Below are 21,793 nucleotides of genomic sequence, written 5' to 3'. Positions count from 1 at the left end.
ACGGTTATGGAGATAGAAGAAAAAGCATGGAAAAAGGAAAGAAATTCATTATTAATAAAAAAGCATAGCAATGATTAAGGATTATTTTTATGCTTATAAGGATGTTTGCTGTTGATTTAAAGTTTCAAAGGTTACATACACACTCATGGACAATTTTGATAGTTTGCAGTAATAGGCCTAAAATGTTCTTAAAATTACCTTAAAATAAATAACTTAATACTTAAGTATATTGCAATTCTATATATAGATTTTAGGTACATAGTGAACATATTGAAAATTTACCCTGTAGATTACATAAAATAGGTGACTCATCGGATGCATCGGAGCAGTCCGGACGACCATCACATTTTAAACTGCTGTTAATACATTCAAAATTATGACATGTAAATTGGTCCAATTGACAGGATAGGAAATTATTGATATCGTTACGAATCCCTCGATCTGCGGTATATGGATGTTTTTTTTTTGTTTGTGGAATTGTGAGGTGAAGTTGAAGTGGGTGAAGTGATAGTGACAAAAATGGTGAGACACACACATGGATTGATGGAAACATATGAAATAAATTGTAAAACAAAAAATTTTAGCATAGGATATGACAAACACAGGAGGATATTTAAAAGATTATTGGAATTGGAAAATAGCATATAAGGAAAGGATTAGGAAAGGAAGGGTACTAGAAACTAGAACATCATTAATCGAAGAAGAATTCTAGCTACTACAATTTTGTTAGGGTTTCAGATTTATAATCACATCGATTTTTTCAAAATTTGTAATTGACTATTACCATCACAGCCCTGTTCATCGATGCCATCCTCACAATCAATTTTGCCATCACAACTTAATATCCAATTGACACACGTGTTATTGCATTTGAAAAACCCTCTTTCACAAACTCCTGTGAAATAAATCGCTGCCAAGTTTTAGTTTAGTTTTGTTTTGTTTTTTTTCTCAAAGAACATATAAAGTTAAAATTAAAATTTTAAATAAAAAAATCATTTGGGGTTTTTATATGGACAAATTAGTTACTGCAAACATCTATATATCAAAACAAAGTAAAACTAAAACGAAAAGGACATCTAATATAGCATTTTCTCTAAGAGCTACATACAACAAATTGGGATTAAACAAAAACTTACCACAGTTGTGCTCATCACTACCATCAGCACAATCATTATGACCATTACAATGTAAATTGGCTACTATACATTCGCCCGTTGTACAACTTTATAGGGCATTTAATATCCACACACACAATAAAATTTATTTTTACACCCAAAAAATTATATATTTGTAGGTGAATGATAACAGATGATTATGGTGTTGATTTTGATTTGTAAATGTATTCGTGTATTGTGTATGAGGAAGGGTGATTGTGTTTTTTGTGTTGATCATTTGATTGGAGTTTTGTTGATTGTTGGTGATGATGATGATGAATATGATGATGTTTGTTTTGATGTTGGTACGGGATATTTGAAAAATAAAAAAAATTATAATTAAAATCATAAAAAAAGTCTGGGAGGCTTGGAGAATTATTCGATTTAAATTATTAGATGTATGAAATTTGCTTTTGAGAAGTTATTGTAATAAATAAAACATACACACAAAAATTTTTTTTTTTTCTGATTCAATCACCAAATTAATTGATCCAATTAATTTTTTAATTGAAATGTCTTCAATCACGAAAATGATAGTATCAATCACAGTTTTAATTGGGCATAGAAAAATTCTTGATTAAAAAATTAATTGATTTTTTCAGCAAATTTCAATTAATTTTTTAATTGATTCAATTAAAAATTTAATTGATGTTGATTGCAAAACTCAATTAATTTATTAATTGAAAAAGGTAACTATTAATTACCTTCTGAATTGGCTTAGAGTTTTTATTTGGATTAACAAATAATTGTTTGAAATACATTTTTAATTAAAAATTAAAAAAAAAAAAATCAGCACCTTTTTTAACTGAATTAGTCTTTCGAATTTGATTAAAAAGTTAATTGTATCAATTAATTTTTTAATTAAAAATTTTAAAATTTTCAGTCATTGACTTAATTAACTTAATGTTTCTATCATGATTAAAAAGTTAATTGTATCAATTAATTAATTTAATTGAAAATTTTTTCAACTTCAATTAACTTTTTAATTCGAAATATTTTGGTGATATTTATTTTTTTGTGTAATTAGGAATATTATAGTTGAGGTTTCATTTCCCAGAACCATTACATTTATCACTAAAAAATATCGGATTTCTTTGAAGAAAAATTAAGATAATATTTTTTTGTATGAGTAAACCGATCACTCTTGCAGGATATAATGGTTGATTGATACTTCAAACACCTAGTTTAAATAGAGATCTAAAAACATACAACAATTGATCGGACTCTACGAATTTAATGAAAGTTTCAACAAAAGAATTTATTTTGTGATTTTAATAGAATATCTTTTTTTTTTGGTAGATAACCAATAAATATATTCTTCTCTAAAGCAAATTTCTTAAAATCTAATAAAGATCTTATAAATTCATAAGTACTGTCTTCTTACAGATAGGCACCATCCCGACAGAAAGTGCAATTCTTTTCATCAGTGCCATCATTACAATTCGGAATGCCGTTACATAGGTGACCACGTAATATACAATAATTATTATCACATTCAAATTCATTGTCATGACAATTATCTGTGAAGAGAATTTTGGAATATATCAGATCTATCAATTAATTACAAAACATTAAATTTGAGGTAATAAAAATATTTCCTCTTTGGACATTAAAACAAATGTTAATTTGCAATTTGGGTATGGATTCTTGGGGCATATGGATATAAAACGAAAAAAATCCTTATAAGGATTTTTACCTGTAAATGGTGGACAATCGATTTCATCGGTTTCATCATCACAATCTGGATATCCATCACATTTTTTCTCTATGGGAATGCAACGCGAATAATCACACTCAAATTCATAGAGTTTACATTCATCAAGAGAATCTTCAGTATCGAAGTCTAGCAATATTATGATTTATATGTGTAATGATGTTGACGCAGATGTAGGTTGATGGATAAATGATGTATGAAAAAAACAAAAACAAATGAAAATAAAATAATAAATATAATAAAAATATACAATTAAAACATTTATTTTGTTGTTTTTCACAAAAAAATAAAAAAACTCTCTATACAAATACCATGTTACTTTGGTGCTTTGCTAACTCTATGATCCTTAAGGGACTTTGCAGATGGGTTATTTCTTTAAAAAAATATATTGGGATTAGGGAAAGGAACAAAGGAATTTTATTGTTTACCATAATTTGTGTCATCGTAATTGATGGGACAATTCATTTCATCCGAACCGTCCAAGCAATCGGTTATACCATTACATAGCTTATAATCTGCTATGCATATGCCATCAGCGCATTGAAATTGATAACTGAAGCATTCAGCAAAATTGCGGCTCTTATTGAAATTAGCAGCAAAATCTAAGTTTTTTTTTTGCAATTTCCAATCATTTAATTTTTTTTTTTAATTTTTTTTGATGGCATATATATTTTGATGATTCATGGAATTGATGTGGATGATATTGATGGAAGGTGTAGAATTAAAATGTCGATAAAATTTTGATATCAGCCATGAAAATAGACAGTATAGCATAATGAAAAGAAATATATTAACAAAATAATACAATGAAATATTTACAAATGTATAAAACTAAAATAAGATGTTTATAAATATAAAGAAAATGAAACATAGATGATTAACAAAAAATTAGAAAGAACAAATATTTTAAATGATTTCCGTTTAAAAAAAAAAAATCACAAAAAAAATAAAAACAATTAGAATAAATTAAAATTATTAATTCTATTTCATTTTAAAATAATTTTCTTTTTTAATTCAAATGGAAACCTTATGCAAGAATATTTTTTTTTAATGATTTCGTTTCAATATTTTAAATGATTTCCATTTCAAAAAAGAAAAAAAAAAACATATAGAATAAATTAAAATTAATAATTCTATTTCATTTTAAAGTAATTTTCTTTTTTTAATAAATTCAAATGGAAATCTTAAGCAAGAAGATTTATTTTAAATGATTTCCTTTCAATTTGAGTTTTACAAAAAAAAAAAACATTTAGAATAATTTAAATTAAATTAATTCCAATTCGTTTCAGAGCAATTTCCTTTTTTCAATATATTGAAATGGAAATCTTTTAATTTGAAATCTTGAAAGACATAGATCATGCTTAGCTGTCCGAAAAATTGAAAAACCATGCTTCACATAAATGGACACATATATGAATAATCGTTGCAAACCAGATACTTTAAGTCATACGTAAATCCATTTCCATTATAAAACACATAACAATGACGTTGTTGTTGTTATTTTTTGGTACATTTTTTATTTGATGTTAAGTTTATTAATTTTTTAACCTGACATTTACTTGCGTTGCCAACTTGTGTTACAAAGCAACATTAACTAGTATTGTCCAGCAACATTAACTTGTGTTGCAAGCAACATTTTTCCATGTTGAAAAAAATATGAAAAGAGACGGGATAAAATTATTAAACTAAAAATATCACTAAAATTATGGCAATTGATTTGTGAAGTGAATTTTTTTTTATCTAACTTTTAGTTGTAAGAAAAGATCGAATATTCCCATTTTCACTTTACAAGTAAACTTTAATGTTAATCACAGTAGGACTAGATCTTTGATATAATGGAATGGGCGGCTAGTCATTTTCATCAGTTATTTATATTTTTTTTTGAATGGAATCTGAATTTTTCAACTTTTGTAATTTTGGTTTCTGTTTTTTTTGCATCGTATAATTTTTCCTTTTACACTGATAAAATTTTTACTCAAAATGATTTGTTATGCATTATGATAATGTATTGAATATATTAATAATGAACGAAATGAATGACATTTATGAATAACATATGTATGAAAACTATATTGTTATGTTTAATTTCGCAGTATTTGAGGGATTGGTACTATTAGCAATAGAGAAATTAGATTTCTTAATCGCTAGATATAAATCTCCAGATACATTGAGATTTATATCTTTATCAGGCAAATTGAAATAATAATTGTTTAGGGTATAAGAAAAACAAAAATAATGCAAAGTACACTAAATAATAAAATGCTAAGGTGTATATTTAATATAAAAATATAAAACTAAATAAATTGTAGTGATATATAACATAGAAAATATTAAACATATAGTACTTTAAATATAAAAACTACAAAATTTTATATATGAAATAATTATAAAACTAAAAAACTAAATAAAAAAATAACTAAAAAAATAATAATTTTTAAAAATATTCTAAACTAAAATTGTGTTAGATTTGTTTTATATTAGTTTGATTATTAGGATTCATTTGACATGCATTTTATATTACAGCATGCTTGATACTCTATACTAACATGCAAAATTAAATTTTCAAAACTATATATAAACATATTTTTTACCTAAAATACATGCATAAAAAACAAACTACATAAAAAAAATAAAATCAATTATCTATAACTACACTTTCACTTTAGTGTTAATTATAATATCATTCTAAAACTTTTTCTCTTTATACTTACGACAATTCATTTCATCACTGCCATCTCTACACTGGGGTCTACCATCACAAACTTGAGTTTTGGGTAAACAACCACCGCCTCGTAAACATTTGAACTATGGATTTATTGAGTTGAGGAAAATTATCGATGTGCTTGATTTTTTTGGCAGTTTTATTCTATGATTGCTTCCCATTGGATGCATCATCATCATCAACTTACCTTGTCAGTATCACAGTTACATAAACCATAGCTTTCATCATCGTAGCGACGACAATCGCCAATACCATCGCATACCGCTTCCAAAGCCAAACAATCGCCATTTTCACACATGAACTCCGAATTTAGGCAGGATTTTTTGGCTTTAGATTATAATCAGACATGAGCACATTATTTGCGATTTGTAGAAATTAAATCAAGCCAAGACAAATTCATGTGAGATGAAATGCAAGAAAATGAAGTTTTGAAAGATGAAACAATTTTTTTTTGTTGTATAAAAATAGAAAGAAAAAATATAATGAAATGCTAAATGTGTATCGTTGATTTGATTTGAGATGTTTTTTGAAGATGCAAGAAATTGTAAATGTATTTAAAATGCTTAAAAACAAAGTTAAAAAATGTTAATGAAAATGTTAAAAAAAAATTTCAGATTTTAATTTTTTAATATATACAGTGTTCAAATTGGAAATCCAAATTGTCTATGGAGATTATTTGTGATTTAATAATAAGTAATTGAATAATAATTAAAAATGTTAATAAGTAAATAATATAATTCAAACATTAAACGTTAATATTGTTCGAATGCGGCTAATTATTGGGCAATTTTTTGCTATCTCATAATAAAAGTCTCACTTTAAGTCTTCTCTACATCTTAGTCTCTCTGTGAGGCAGAACTTCAGGAATTCTTCAGTAACCTAATTAAATTTAATTTAAAATTAAATCTATGATATGACAGGTTGCATAAAAACCAGACAGTTTTTAACTGAACCCAAGTATATTGCACATAATTTAAAATTTGAGTTAAGTGAAAACATTACTATGACTACACAGAAAAAAATATCACCAAAATATTTCCAATTAAAAAGTTAATTGAAGTTGAAAAAAATTTCAATTAATAAATTAATTGATACAATTAACTTTTTAATCAAGATAGAAATATTAAGTCAATTAAGTCGATGATTGAAAATTTAAAAAATTTTAATTAAAACATTAATTGATACAATTAACTTTTTAATCAAATTCGGAAGACTAAGTCAGTTAAAGAAAGTGATGAATATTTTTTAATTTTTAATTAAAACTGTATTTCAAACAATCAATTGTTAATCCAAATAAAAACCAATTGGGAAAATAATTGAAAATAGTTACATTTCTTAATTAAAAAATTAATTGAGTTTTGCAATCAACATCAATTAAATTTTTAATTGAATCAATTAAAAAATTAATTGAAATTTGCTAATGAAATCAATTAATATTTTAATCAAGAATTTTTTCTATGACCAATTAAAACTGTGATTGATACTATCATTTTCGTGTTTGAAGACATTTCAATTAAAAAATTAATTGGATCAATTAATTTCGCGATTGAATCAGAATTTTTTTTTTTGTGTGTAGTAACTTAAGATTTAGTTATCCTGCTAGATTTTCATTTCAAGATTATATCACTTGTATCAACGACCTATCAGAGATAGGATTGGAGGATTAAAATCTCATAGTTCAGGGAATATTTGGTAGTGGAACTTTTTGAGCCTGATGTCCAATGAATAAAAATTTGTATTATATGCCCGTATTTCCGGCTAAACCCACCAAATTGTATCGCAGAATTTTTATAAGGAGCTGCACTCGATAAATAACATTTCCTTAGATTACACACACCATTGACTCATTAATTATTAATTAATTAATTAATACCATATGATTCTTAAATATTTACAGTGTCTATATATCGATAACATAATTGTACAGGATGCTTACTTGATTAGCTAGTTTGAGGACATTTTTTTCGAGACTTTTCTATTTAATTTTATATCCAATAATGCCAAATATAATAAAACCGACTATCAAATTTTTCCTATAGCATACTCTGAAATTAAGTTATAGATATATGTGTTGGGACATTATCACAAATATTTACTATCGTCATGTTAAATCAAAGGACAATTTTAATTGTAACAAAGATATTTTTTGGAATCCAAATTAAAGTTACACTGTAAAAAATTTTGTTTGTCGTTGTGACAAACATATGAGATGGTATGTAAATGGACATTTTTTAACTTTGTACTGTTACTGTAAGAGAAATTCGTTTTGAGATTAATGTTAGTTGGGATGAGTAATGTTAATAGTTATAAGTGCTGTTTAGAATTTTACTAAAAATCTTAAAATTTTGAAGAAATAGAAAACGTTTAGAGAGAGAGAGAGGAAAGAATAATTGCAAAGCAGACATATTTGAAAATTATAGAAATTGTTTAGAGCAACCATATTTTTTCGCTAATAGAAGTATTTTTGGCTATTTATTTTTATTTTATATGATTGCTACAAAAACTTTCCCTACGGTAATTTTCAAATATGTTTACGATGACCATATCCCACTCTCCGTAGTTGATGGTGATGGAGATGATGATGATGGAGGAGATTATTTTCATGATTTCAGCTCATGATATATAAGGCCAGAGCTTTGCTTCAAAGACAACCTACTAGAAGCTGGTGTAGTCAATGTTGTCCTTATTGTAGTTGATGTTTGGCTTGTCGTTGAGGGTGCAGGACGTGTCCAATGGGTATAATTCCTACGCGGTGTTGGCGTTGTTGTACGCACCACATTTGCCGGGGCATTTTCAGTTACTGGCCTATTATATTGAGCCTGATTTCCATCACAACTCAATTCATCGGTCAAATCATTGCAGTGATAGAAACCATCACATCTTAAATGTATGGGAATGCAAACGTTATTGCCACAACGGAATTGAGATGATGTGCAGGGATTATTATCATTGGCTTTGTGATAGTAACTAGGTGGTGGCCTATAATAGTAATAGTCTTGTTCATCCAGTTCATGTAAACTTCCAGGCCTTTTAGGTGGTGCTTCGGTTGGCCTATTGTGATGTTCTCCATATTGTCTAATAATCTCATCCTCATCAAATATATTTCTATCGATATCTTGCAGATCTTCAGAGATTAAGATTTTTGGGGAGTTTATTTAAATCGAACCGCATGCAATTCCAATTGTTTTAGTTGGTTGTTTTTGGATTATGAAGGGTTAAATGATAAAAAAAAGACATGCAAAATTCAGATTTGTTTGGTTTAAATTTTGGTAATTTGTTTGATTTGTTTGTCGTTGTTGGTTGATGCCAATTTGTGTAGAGTCGATCACACCATACCATCCAATTTTAGTTGTTATTTTTCCAAGTATTTAAAAATTTGTTACAAAATTTTTTACAGTGTAGTCAAAATGTTGAGAAATTTCATTGGTTTTGTTGTATGTCGATTAGTTGGAATTTTGTTTTTGTTTGAAGGATTATTGTAAGACACGGTACCATAACCACATAGAAATTTTTGTTTATTTAGTTTTTTTTTGAAGATTTAGTTATTGAAGAAAAGTAAGAAAAAATAGGTAATTTTTAAATTAATAATTTTGCCAGAATTTCTTAATATGGCTAAAAACACACATATAAACACAGAGAATTACACAACTTGCCAACACTCTAAAAAAGCCAATTTATATGCTAAGATTGTTTAGCCACCACCGGATTAGAATACCTTCACCATAATAGGTTTTTACACAAAAATACTTTTTCTCCCCATAGATATCTACATGAAAATTGGAACTTACCACAATCTTTTTCATCGGAATAATCGGAACAATCATAGATATTATCGCATACCTCACGATAAAGAATACATTGACCATTGTCACAACGGAATTCGTTGTAACGGCAATATTCTTCATCTTCATTATCATCTCCGATTCTACGATTATCACCACCTTGATTTTGGATTTATATCCATTGAGGATTTTGTTTTTTGGTGTTTGTTGAAGAAGGTGTGATAAAACGTTTAGAGCAGTATACACAATATACAAGTGTGTTAATAGTTTTTTTTTTATATATAAATAATTTATTTTGGGATTAGTTGATAACATGCAATAAAATAAAAAAAAAAAAATTGAATATAGGTTAGTATTAGAAATTATTAAAAAAGAAATAGGAAAAAAAAACTTTACAAATAAAAATATGAAAGTGAAGATCCTAAAGTATTACGATAAGATGAGGATATATTTGATGTCGTTGGACCATTATTTTATTAGAAAATATACAAAGGAAGAATTAAATAAAATCACATAATTAAATTAAATTTCTTAATTAAATTTAATTTTCTTCCGTAGTCTCTTTAAATCATGGTATTTGTTCTGCAAGTAATATTTTATTTGTATTTGTTCTGCAAGTAATAATATTGAAATCTAAGGATTGAAAATTATTTAAATCCACTAAATTTGCTTTGGTAGCAAAAATAAGTTGAAAAGTGGTTTCTAATATAACTAAAATATAATGAGAAATAAAAATCGATTATACGCAACAGGGTGCAAAACATAAAGTATACGCAACAATGCACAATATAACGTATCCACCATAGGGTACGAGACTATGTAGAGGCAAATAAAGTTTATGTTGAAAATAACTCTGCTGTAAATATACTTGTGCGAACAAAACATGTATGCTTTGAGAATTAAATTTGTTTTTATATATCAATAAATTATTTCTTTATTAATTCTTTTCAAATCGTTCAACTATATAAACGTGTTTTATTTATCTCTGCTAAAAGTTTGTTTGAATGTGTACTGGGAAATTGAATTCCTTATAAAATTAAATTGAATTTAAGTCTAACCCTACTCTAAATATACGAAATGCACAAACTGAGGAATTTAAGGCCTTAGTAGAAAAAACAAAATTGACAAGGTTTCCTAATAGAAATAAATATCGATTGTAGGCAATAGGGTGTAAATATCAATCATACGCATCAAGTACAATATAATTTATCAACCATAGCTGGCAAAGAAATGTTAACTTGAATGTTGGCTGAGCAATTGCATTCCTATTAAAACTGAATTGAAGTTTGAGTCTCATTCTAGTCTAAAGATGCGAAATTCATGAAGTTCTCTTAATGTTTGAAGTCAAATAATTTTGATAACACCTTTACCTTTAATTAATATCAATCATACGCTCTGAAACTTTATTAACTCAAATTAGTCTGGCTCAATAATTTTGAACTCATTTTTAAGCGCTTACATTAAGCATTACTGTCCTATTCTAATTATACACTCTTGAAATATATAAATTATATATTGATTTCAATAAATTATATATTGATTCAATTGAAACTAATTTATATTATATTTTCCAATTTAATACAATCACTTGGGATCCCTTCCTTCGGATAAAATGCATTAAAGGCATGCCGGTAAAACTCTTTACATTTTTATTGATAACGTAATTTTTCTATTTAAGAATATAACAATGATATCATCTCAAAAATATGTCAATTCTGCCTAGAAAAGGGAGGTCTTATACCAAAAAGCTTCTTAACTCAAATAAAGAGATTTCTTTCAAACATACCAGGCATGATAATGAACTCATTGTTTGAATTATAAACTAAAATCAATCATTAACAGTAGCGTGACAATTGACTGACAGCATAAGACATCCATCTTTAAATTCATTAAATGCAAATAGAAAAAAACTTGCAGCCACTACATTTTTTCAGAATAGAGAAAAATATAAAATAAATGTATTGAATCGTTTAACATGCCTTTTACATATTAGGTGTAACACAACCAGCAACAATGTTTGAATAATAATTAATTAAAAAATATTTGCTATACAATTAAAAAATTAAAACAATGCATTTTGCTAATGTAAATCATAAATCTCATTGGTCTTAATCAAAAGCATAACAATCTGATAATCAGTACGAGTACAACGGAAGTAAAAACAAATATTTAAATTTTTAACACCACTCAATGAGTGCAGTAAAAAAAATTAAGTAATTGCAACTGTAATAAATTAAGTGTGAATTAATAATGTGTCGGATCGCCTCTTAGATGTTGCAGCAACTAATCTTGAAGTCATATTGCGAAATATGATAGCGATAAGGGAAACTGTAAGAATTGTCGTTTAATAAGAAAACTATTTTCGCAATTGATAGATAGACCATGAAAATACCCAAAAAAAAACTTAACAGGGGTCTTTTGTGTACAGAAAGAGCTTATTCACAAATTAATAGAAAATATATCGATAATAATAATGATACCCTGTATAAGAAACTATTAATATTATATCTAATTTAAATTAAGTAAAACTACATTTCATGATAAAAGATGTCAAACCTTGACAATAAAACGAAGAATATATTTAATGTCCTTGCACATTAAAAAAATATCCAAAACTTTCCCAATAAAAACTTTTATTGGATTTTGAAAAATATACAGTTAAAACTTTATTTAACTAATTTTTAAATTAAAGCATGAAAATATATTATCATAGATTGTTCTCTTTGTTTTAATAATAAGCTAAAGCTTTTCTCGCTAAACCCTAGAAAATTATTGACTTTCCATTAGGAAAAATATATAATGAGCTCACTAACCTCAAGGAGAGCTGTTAGTAATAAATTCTTAATAATGTTTTAGACTTAGTTTAGTTGATACCGTTCCAATCTTACTTAATAGTTTTTATTTTATTCACGGTTTTGTCAATTAACTCAATAATTAAAGTCAATCATACGCACCCTAGTATGTAAAATGTATTTATCTATGGTTAGGTTAGGTTAAAGTGACAGCCCGATTAAATTTCAGGCTCACTTAGACTATTCAGTCCATTGTGATACCACATTTAACTAAATGTACCTATTACATATGGGCACTTCTAGAGCTGTTAGTAATAAATTCTTAATAATGTTTTAAACTTAGTTTAGTTGATATCGTTCCAATCTTACTTAATAGTTTTTGTTTTATTCACGGTTTTGTCAATTAACTCAATAATTAAAGTCAATCATACGCACCCTAGTATGTAAAATGTATTTATCTATGATAACAAATTTAAAAGTGGAATAGTTACCAGTTACTCCATATGAAAATTAAATTTAAAATACTTAAATATTGACTTAACTATCTTACAGTTATTTCGATGATGCTCCGTCAGTTAACAAGAGTTAAATTGAATATATTTTTTAGTGGTTTAATTGTATCTGATGTTTTTTATTTGTTAGGTTTGTATCTGACCTGTGACTATATTGCTAGAGTTATATACATATCCGTTAAATGGTTTAAAAGTTGGTTTTCTAACTTTGCTCTAACGGAGCTTCATGAAACTGTGGGTTAGTCTTATGACGTACCATGCTCATCTTCATTATCATATCGATGCCCTCATTCCAGAGTACGCTAAGTCGACATAGCATGTTTTGATGGAGTTTGTTGTTTTCTATTAGGATTGATGTGAATTACATCCTGTCAAATTTTCGAATTTATTGGACACTTCTATCAAAAGTTATGGTTAATATTGTACTTAGCCTGTGACTAAAGTTTAAAAAAATGTCCAATCCCGAAAGGGCAAAAAACTTTGTTCGGTCTAAAAGGGTCTAAGTCATTTTTAACCATGTTCTGTTATCACTAGTTTGAGTTCGTACATACTAAAAAAATCTGTAATAAATATGATTTTAAGACCGAAAAAAGGGAATTTCTATCTTATACGGTTTTTGAGAAATTCCAGAAAACTGGTTTCCTGTAAAATTCAATTTTTAGACTTAGCGTACTTTGGAATGAAGATATCGATTTTTACAAATTCCTAAATAACTTAATCAATCTTAATTCTTAAATATAAAATTAATTATTCTGATTTCTTGCTTATATTTTCCTAAGACTTAGAATTATTTTAAATCATTTTATTTTATTTCAATTGCCACAAATTTTTGTTTTAATATTTAGCTCACCATGACAACGTCTTTCATCTGATATATCCTCTGGGCAATCTATATTGCCATTACATCTTAAATCTTTACTAATGCAGGTGCCATCATCACACTGCCATTTATCATGTAAGCAAGCTGTTTGGTTTTTGTACCAGACATTTTTTTTTTTTTTTTTTTGAAAAACGAGAAAAAATTAAAAATCCTTAATTAAAATCCATAGATTCTAGTTCTCAACCAAACATTCAATAGAAATAAGAAAACACAAACATACGACATCCTTCCTCATCTGAACGATCATGGGGGCAATCAACCTGACCATCACAACGATGTATTATTGATATACAAGAAAAGTCGCGGCAAGTAAATTTGCCTTTGGGACAAAAATATTTTATCTTGGGTACAACTAGCATTGTATTTAGTTATTAATTAAATGCAAAAATTTTTTCAAGAGGGAAAAAGCAAATATAGAAGATAAAGAGAGAAGAACAAATAGCATTTAATTAATGGTGATGAATAGATTTTACAAAACTTTTTGTTTTTTAATATTAAAAAATATGTTAGATTTATACTTACTACTATCACAGTGTTCTTCATCATCACCGTCAACACAGTCTTCGGTGCCATCACACATAATGCCCTCACTAATACATGTGATGCCATCTCTACACAGATATTGATCATTACTGCAGACAACGGCTGACATTTTGTTATAGGGTTAGTCCAGACAAAACATTTGTATGTTTTTTTTAGGTTATGTTTTTTTTTTGTGTGTTATTGTTTTTGCCAAGGGTGTTAATGTTATTATTATTTGTGAATTGTGTTAATTGTTAGAGTTTTTTTGTTTGGTACATGCATTTCATTTAGTATTAGTGGTTAGTGATTAAAAGTTTGATTTGTTGTAGCATGTTAAAAAATTAGAAAAAGGACAATATTATTTTATATGGTTTTAAATTTTAAATTAAATTAATTGTATGAGGTATATATGTATATATAGATACTTAATTATATAACAACATTTAGTTAATACTGTTTATAAATATATAGCATTTCTTTGGTTTACTTAAAGCTTAACTAAAAATGCTTCTACTATTAGATATATAAAAATATGTTTTCTAAAAACATTTATATATTTTTTTATTATATTGTTTATGGTATAAGAACAAAAAAAAAATATGTAAAATACTTACGGCATCTTTCATCTTCATCATCGTTATCGGGACAATCTTTATAGCCATCACAACGTCTGCTAGCATCAATACACATGCCATTGCGACATTTGAATTCGGAGGAACTGCATTCTGAAAATGAAAGGGGAAATGTTATATAAAATACAAGAAAATATGGGATAAGAATTGTTTAGTTACTTCATAAAAAATCAAAAAAAAAAAAAAAAAAAAACTCAATAAATCTTTGGCAAACAATAAATCCCCAAAATTAAAACTAATTGAATACTGTTTTTGATTTGAAGAATTTTGAGAATTTAACCGGATGTACTCACACCCTCAGACTGATGACAATAATTACACAAACTTTAAGAGCTAATCATCCTTTGGTAAAATATGAACCCTTATTATAATTCAAAAACTTTTTCCCAACATAAGACTAACCTAGCCATAAGGCTTTACCAAAATATCCGGTTCAGTGTTAATTGTTAAACATTTGCATTGAAGAATTTCTAGGCTTTATGTTGAAGGAAAACTTCTGGTTCTATTTCTTGGGGATTTTCTTCTTTTTCGTTATACTAAAAAATCAACAAGTAGACAACAAGATTCAATTTGCCAGGATAACAAGAAAACACTTTAAATAAAATGAAAAGGAGCCAAGAAATTATAAAAAAAAGCTATCTCTTCACTGGGGATAGCATTGTTGATCTAAGGATTTGTTTTGGTATTATCGGTGGCCAAATAAAGGAATAGGAAGGTTACGAAATTGGGGGAAATGTTTAAGGCAACCTTGCAAATAGTTTGCCTTTATATCTTTACCAAATAAAAGTAGAAGGAAACAAAAAAGCTTCACAGAAATGATGTTATTGTGATGTTACAGAACGAGTATAAAATGAGTAAGAAAATTTGTGTACTTGAAATATGATCGATAAGGCTCCTTGTTGAGTTAATTTACTGTATAAAAATTAAAAAAAATAGCTTGAAGAAAAAATTGTTTCTATGCTCTCTGGCCATGGGTTAATATATAGTTTACCTACATAATTATATTTGACCATAGCTGATGGCCTTAGCAGCCAATGCTACTTTTCCCTTTTTTTATCATACATTTACTGTATCATTAAAATAAACAATAAATAAAAATAATTAATATTTGACCAATAATATTAGTCATACGCCCCCATTGACTGATAATAAAAATTATCATACGCTCTCTGGACCTCTATTAATATAGAGTATACGCACTAGTATTGTAGTATTAATTTATATTAACTAAAATTGTAAAAAAAGAAATTATTTGCATATTATTATCAATTTAATATTAATTCTCCACTATACATTTTAAAATTCCTTTCAAACAAAATCAATAATTATTCCCAGTACCGCATAACTTGCTTCTTGCAAATAGTTTGCTTTTATATCTTTACCAAATAAAAGTAGAAGAAAACAAAAAAAAAATCACAGAAATGATGTTATTGTGATGTTACAGAACGAGAATAAAATGAATAAGAAAATTTGTGCAAGGCTCCTTGTTGAGTTAATTTACTGTATAAAAATTAAAAAATAGCTTGAAGAAAAAATTGTTTCTATGCTCTCTGGCCATGGGTTAATATATAGTTTACCTACATAATTATATTTGACCAATAATATTAGTCATACGCCCCCATTGACTGATAATAAAAATTATCATACGCTCTCTGGACCTCTATTAATATAGAGTATACGCACTAGTATTGTAGTATTAATTTATATTAACTAAAATTGTAAAAAAAAAGAAATTATTTGCATATTATTATCAATTTAATATTAATACTCCACTATACATTTTAAAATTCCTTTCAAACAAAATCAATAATTATTCCCAGTACCCCATATCTTGCTTCTTGCAAATAGTTTGCCTTTATATCTTTACCAAATAAAAGTAGAAGAAAACAAAAAAAAATCACAGAAATGATATTATTGTGATGTTACAGAACGAGAATAAAATGAGTAAGAAAATTTGTGTACTTGAAATACTTCTTGTTGAGTTAATTTACTGTATAAAAAATTGAAGAAAAATTGTTCCCATGCTCTCTGGCCATGGGTTTATACATAGTTTACCTATATAATTAAATTTGACCAATAATATTAGCCATACGCCCCATTGGCTGATAATAAAAATTATCATACGCTCTCTGGACCTCCATTAATATAGAGTATACGCACTAATGTAGTATTCATTTATATTAACTAAAATTGTATCAAAAAACTTTATTTGCATCTTGCTAGCAATACTGATTCTTCACTATACATTCAAACAAAATCAATAATTGTTCCCAGTACTCTATTTCATTCTTCTTGCACACGTTTTTTTTTTCTTTATTTGGTTCCAAAAATTTCCATTCAGAAACTTTTTTATAGGCTTACTTTGTGAATGACCTTATTAAACTCCTTCCTTTGAATGTAAACAATAATTCCTAAGAATATATAGTAAATGCAAACTTTTCCGATTATCTCTATAATTCAAATGACAGTCCAACAAAAGCCCAACTTCAAAAGTTAATGCATTATTTATAAACTGCACCGGAATTTTCATTGCAAGTGCAATACAAAATTTAATTCAGTTCAATTTTCATACCGCAATACAATAAATGTTTTGGGGATTTTTTCCCTGGTATGTTTTTTTTATGTCAGCATATCTTTGAATGGTCTTCGCATTGCAGATATCATTGAGACCTAAGAAAACTTATTGCAATCCTTAAGGTTTCACTGGTAATATTTGTTTAACGGGGATTTCTTGGTTTTGTTTGGATTTTTTAAAATGTTTTTCTTTGTTTTAGTTGGTGAAATAACAATCGCCCCATAAATGACAGTTAAAAGTTTGAGTTGAACTTTAACCGAAGACATCATTAAATTTGCATGTTATTTAATGCAAATGCACTATGACATGATTTATGGTAAAATAATAAAACAAAATGAGAATGACTTAATTTTAATTCTAAGACAAGACACGAAAGCAATTGCTTTTATGATAGATGGGATAGGAGTTAAAAAATATTGTCCCAAAATTACAATCTTAATTATATCATAAAATATACTAAATAATATATTTATATGAAGAACCAGAAAAGAGGAAAATGTTGTTTTAAATATCAGTAATATGATGGAATAAATTACTGCAAATTTATCATATAGGACTCTGCTTAATAATTTGAGAAATAGACAAGGCATCATTATAAAGAAGGCTAAAGTATTTAGAAATCTACAGAATCACTGAGCCGTTTAACTTTTAAAATCAAATTTTATGGTTTTCTTTATGAACTCTGGGATTGAACCTACCGCTATCTGAGTATAAGAAATATAGGCTAATGATTGTACTACAGTAGTATAAAATAGCACTGTAAAAATATAATAAAATAAGTAGTTTAAGTATAGACTTTATACAATATATATTTTTGGAAGCTATTTCATCCTTAAAGTAGGCAACATTTGTATGGAATTTAAAAATAAATTTATATAACTTAGTTTTTAGGATAAAAGACAAATCATGACAAGGGATTATCCTTAATTGGCATATTTATTCCTCCAATTTGTTTCCATCCATATCTCAAAAACAAAAATCCTTTCTAAAGGCCCAAAATCATGTGTAAACATTTACCCACATGTAAATCTGTAATCTTTGACACTGGTAATCCAGCTGGAAAACAACACAAATTATAATAAATTTCCCAACTTCCACATATTCGCTAACCTGTACAATCAAACATGATTGCTTAACAGAGTTAAATAATAGGAACGAAGGAATTTTCACCAGATTCATAACAATCAACAACATTTGAGCATCCAATGGTGCTGCTGCGAATGGTTTCCGAAACAACAGCCTGTTGATTTGCTTTGGCATTGGCATTATTTGAATTTATACAGACTAACACAAGCAACATCAACAAATTATGGTAATTGTATGCATTTAGGCGTAAGGCCAGATGTTGTTCTCTTATTTGAAGATGTCGTTATGTAAAAATAAGAGTAGGTTCGAGTGAATGTGATGGAGTATTGATGGAAAGGGTAGCTTTAGTGCTCACACAAGTATTTTGTAAATTGAGTTGTGGTGAAGAAATTGTCTTTTTTTACTTCTAAAGTACTTAAAATTTTGCCTGAAGATATGCAATCAATTAAGTGACATTTTGATATTTCTCATGATGCACAGGAATTCATAAAATTCAGTAGAGTTATGCTATTTACAAATAATATAAAGCTAAATATAAATGCAATTGTATATTATTGGCAAAACAAATGCTTTTTGGCAACAAAGGACCGTGAGTAATAGCAATTCAGTATTTGAAAAAAATTTGGCTTATTGTGTATCAGGAATATGAAATAGTTGCTAGTTATTGCAATACAAATATACATTTTCCAATTTATTTAATTTCAGGGAAAAATTTAAGATCAAAAATTCCAAAAAATTTGTTAAGAATTTTGGAATGCATTCCAAACGGTTGGAAATTGTGGATTTATTTATTATACTTGCCAAAATAGGAATCTACATATGTATGGAAGCTTTATCAATCTTTGAGATCCTAATAAACCTCATGGTCATATAGAAGATGTGATATTCCCATAAAATGGGTAAATTTCGTTCAAGTTGATTGTAAATTTTCATCACATTTGATCAATCGGGTTAAATATGGGAGCTATGTATAAATCTATCGGAACTATGATATTCTAATTATATGGGCCAAATATGATTAAAATCGGTTGAAAATTGTTAAATATGCTAAGTCGATAGGTCAAAGACATTTATGCTATATATCGGTTCACTCTTTACACTCAAGAAACTATGAAGGATGGAAGGGATTTTTTTATAACATTTTAACAAAACTTTATAACAAATGCCGATTACACGCCTATATCACAAAAAATAAATAAATAAATAAATATTTTTCGACAAATTTAAGAAAGTTTATTATACGTATTATTAAAGAGTTATATTGTCTTTAGTGTCCTAGAGGGTTCACTTTTTCTTGAGTGTATATATTGCGAAAAGATCACAATAACCTGATAACAAACTGGTGTAGTAAAGAAATATGAAGCATACTTTCAGGCTGATTCAAACATAAAAAAAACAGTGACAGTGCACTTCCGGAACTGCTCCGCCTTAACATCGCTGCGGGAGTATAGTCATACTGACTACGTGGCAGGATGCTGTGTCAGCGATAGCAGCAGCGGGTCGTTCCAGTTCCCGATAGTGCATCGTTTTTGCAATTTAATTGCAACGGGCTCCGGAGTAAGATTAGCGAGATCGTGGACTTTATGAATCGGAAAAAGATAAGGGTCGCGGCGATCCAGGAAACTAAGCTGAATTCCACCTGCAGCCTGCGCCATTGTGATGGAGTGGAGGTGGTGGCCTGGCTTTCATAATACACCGTTCCGTGCAGTATAGACCTATCCCGCTTGTGCCAGACACTAGTGACCCGTATATGGAATGTATGGGGGTAGCAGTCAAGTCTGGGGCTGCCGAGATAGAGCTATACAATGTGTATATACCGCCGGTTGGTAGCTGTGCTCCAGGTTATTGCCCAAGCATTGAGTGGCTATTGTGCGGGCATAACCGATTGGTTCTAGGAGACTTTAATGCCCACCATGAACTTTGGCATTCACTCCTAGGTAATGACCAGAGAGGCATAGCTTTTTATTTTATGAAAATCATTATTATAATTACAAATTATAAAAATGTATTAAAAACACTACCGGTTAAGGCATGCAATTAAAATAAAAATAATCCACACATACATTGCTATCATTTGTGTATTTGGACTCCTCTGTGTGAATGGATGCTATGCAAAAATATAGCTGGAAAAAAAGCGCATGGCACAAACTAAACTCCTATTATAATAAATGACGAAAATGCATACACAATATTACGAATGTATGTTTACTACAAATGCTTTCTATACTCCATTCGTTTTTTTTTTGCTGCTGCAGTTTCCCATAAATTGAATTTATTACAAACCATTTCATTCCCCTCATAAAAAATCCCTTGTCTATGCATACTCGTATACATAAAAGACTGGATGTGTGTGCGTGTGTTATACAAGGGGGTGTCGTTTGTTTACCTCTAAACTCTCCACTTAAAACTGTTGTTGTATCAACATAGGGAACTGAAGTTGGAAACACAGGGTGGAGTGTTTTGTATATGCTGGCATCGAACTAATGTTGGCCTTCAGACATGACCTTTCTGTTATGGGCTCCTGTTCGAAAGTCCTTCAAGAGAGATGACACTTCCGGTTTGGTAAAATGAGAAATTTATGGCCATTTGAGTGCTTAGGCTATAAAAGTCACAGGCACACACATACATATTAGTGGCATTTTGTGGACGGAAGATATATAAGATGCTTATGTATAACAAGAGGACATTTAAAATGTCTGAAGGCATATCCTTTCTCTTTATCTTACTCTTTTTTTCTAATGTCTCATCTAATAAGATGTTGAGGGAAGAGAAAATCATTGTGACATTTGATAGCCAGGTGAGAAATTTGACACACTTGAAAGTGGAACTTATAATAGGATATCAGAATGCATGAGAAGGAAACAGAGGCATATAGAAATCCAAAGGATATTAAGCATAGCATAACGTATTGGCAAGCATACCATTAGCTGTGTATATTAGCATTTGATAGAATATGAAATAAATATAGCACGGCGTTATGATTTTATGATAAATGGCAAATCTATTGATGGTTTGTACCTACCTTCCTCTCTTGCTCATCATTAACACATGATAATTGCTCATAAATTTAAAAATGAAAATCATGTTTTCCTATTCTCTGCTCTTGGCAAAAGTTATAATTTACCTGTATGTTTTCCTTCTTTGAAGGGGTTTTGCGTTTGGTATACATAGACCCAAAAACAATATCTATAGAAATTAAAAGAAGAGCAGTTGACAGTCACGTCATGGTGCATGTGGTGACACAAGTTGGATAAGTAGAGGCAAACATTTACAACTCATTTATACTTTGGCCAACATGCAATTCAAGCATAGCGATTTTTCTGTTGTGGCAATTATCATAAGCACGCAATTTTCATAAAGTTTTGATTTAAAATTTACAAAAAATTTAATCTAATTTTCATAGACATCCACAGAATTCTTGC

At 28.3% G+C, this 21,793-nt stretch overlaps 1 protein-coding gene across 15 annotated transcripts in view; it reads right to left on the bottom strand.

Moving 5' to 3' along the window:
• Nucleotides 1–21,793, bottom strand: part of trol (terribly reduced optic lobes) — a 230,614-nt gene that overhangs the window by 41,034 nt on the left and 167,787 nt on the right. For 6 of the 15 annotated variants that reach the window (XM_075299621.1, XM_075299635.1, XM_075299620.1 and 3 more), the window contains exons 9-19: nt 14,693–14,803; nt 14,079–14,201; nt 9,379–9,531; nt 8,247–8,714; nt 5,778–5,917; nt 5,580–5,673; nt 2,851–2,997; nt 2,539–2,674; nt 1,137–1,222; nt 785–895; nt 283–441 (exon numbers count right to left, since the gene is read on the bottom strand). In XM_075299621.1, coding sequence (XP_075155736.1) covers nt 283–441; nt 785–895; nt 1,137–1,222; nt 2,539–2,674; nt 2,851–2,997; nt 5,580–5,673; nt 5,778–5,917; nt 8,247–8,714; nt 9,379–9,531; nt 14,079–14,201; nt 14,693–14,803 — 1,728 coding nt within the window. The remainder of the gene's footprint in view (nt 1–282; nt 442–784; nt 896–1,136; nt 1,223–2,538; nt 2,675–2,850; nt 2,998–5,579; nt 5,674–5,777; nt 5,918–8,246; nt 8,715–9,378; nt 9,532–14,078; nt 14,202–14,692; nt 14,804–21,793) is intronic. The other 9 variants (XM_075299628.1, XM_075299630.1, XM_075299632.1 and 6 more) reach the window with 7 other exon arrangements.

Source organism: Haematobia irritans, chromosome 3 (assembly GCF_050003625.1).
Source record: "Haematobia irritans isolate KBUSLIRL chromosome 3, ASM5000362v1, whole genome shotgun sequence".
NCBI lineage: Eukaryota > Metazoa > Arthropoda > Insecta > Diptera > Muscidae > Haematobia > Haematobia irritans.
The sequence above is the reverse complement of the archived record's forward strand: the minus strand, read 5'-3'. Positions and strand labels throughout refer to the sequence as shown.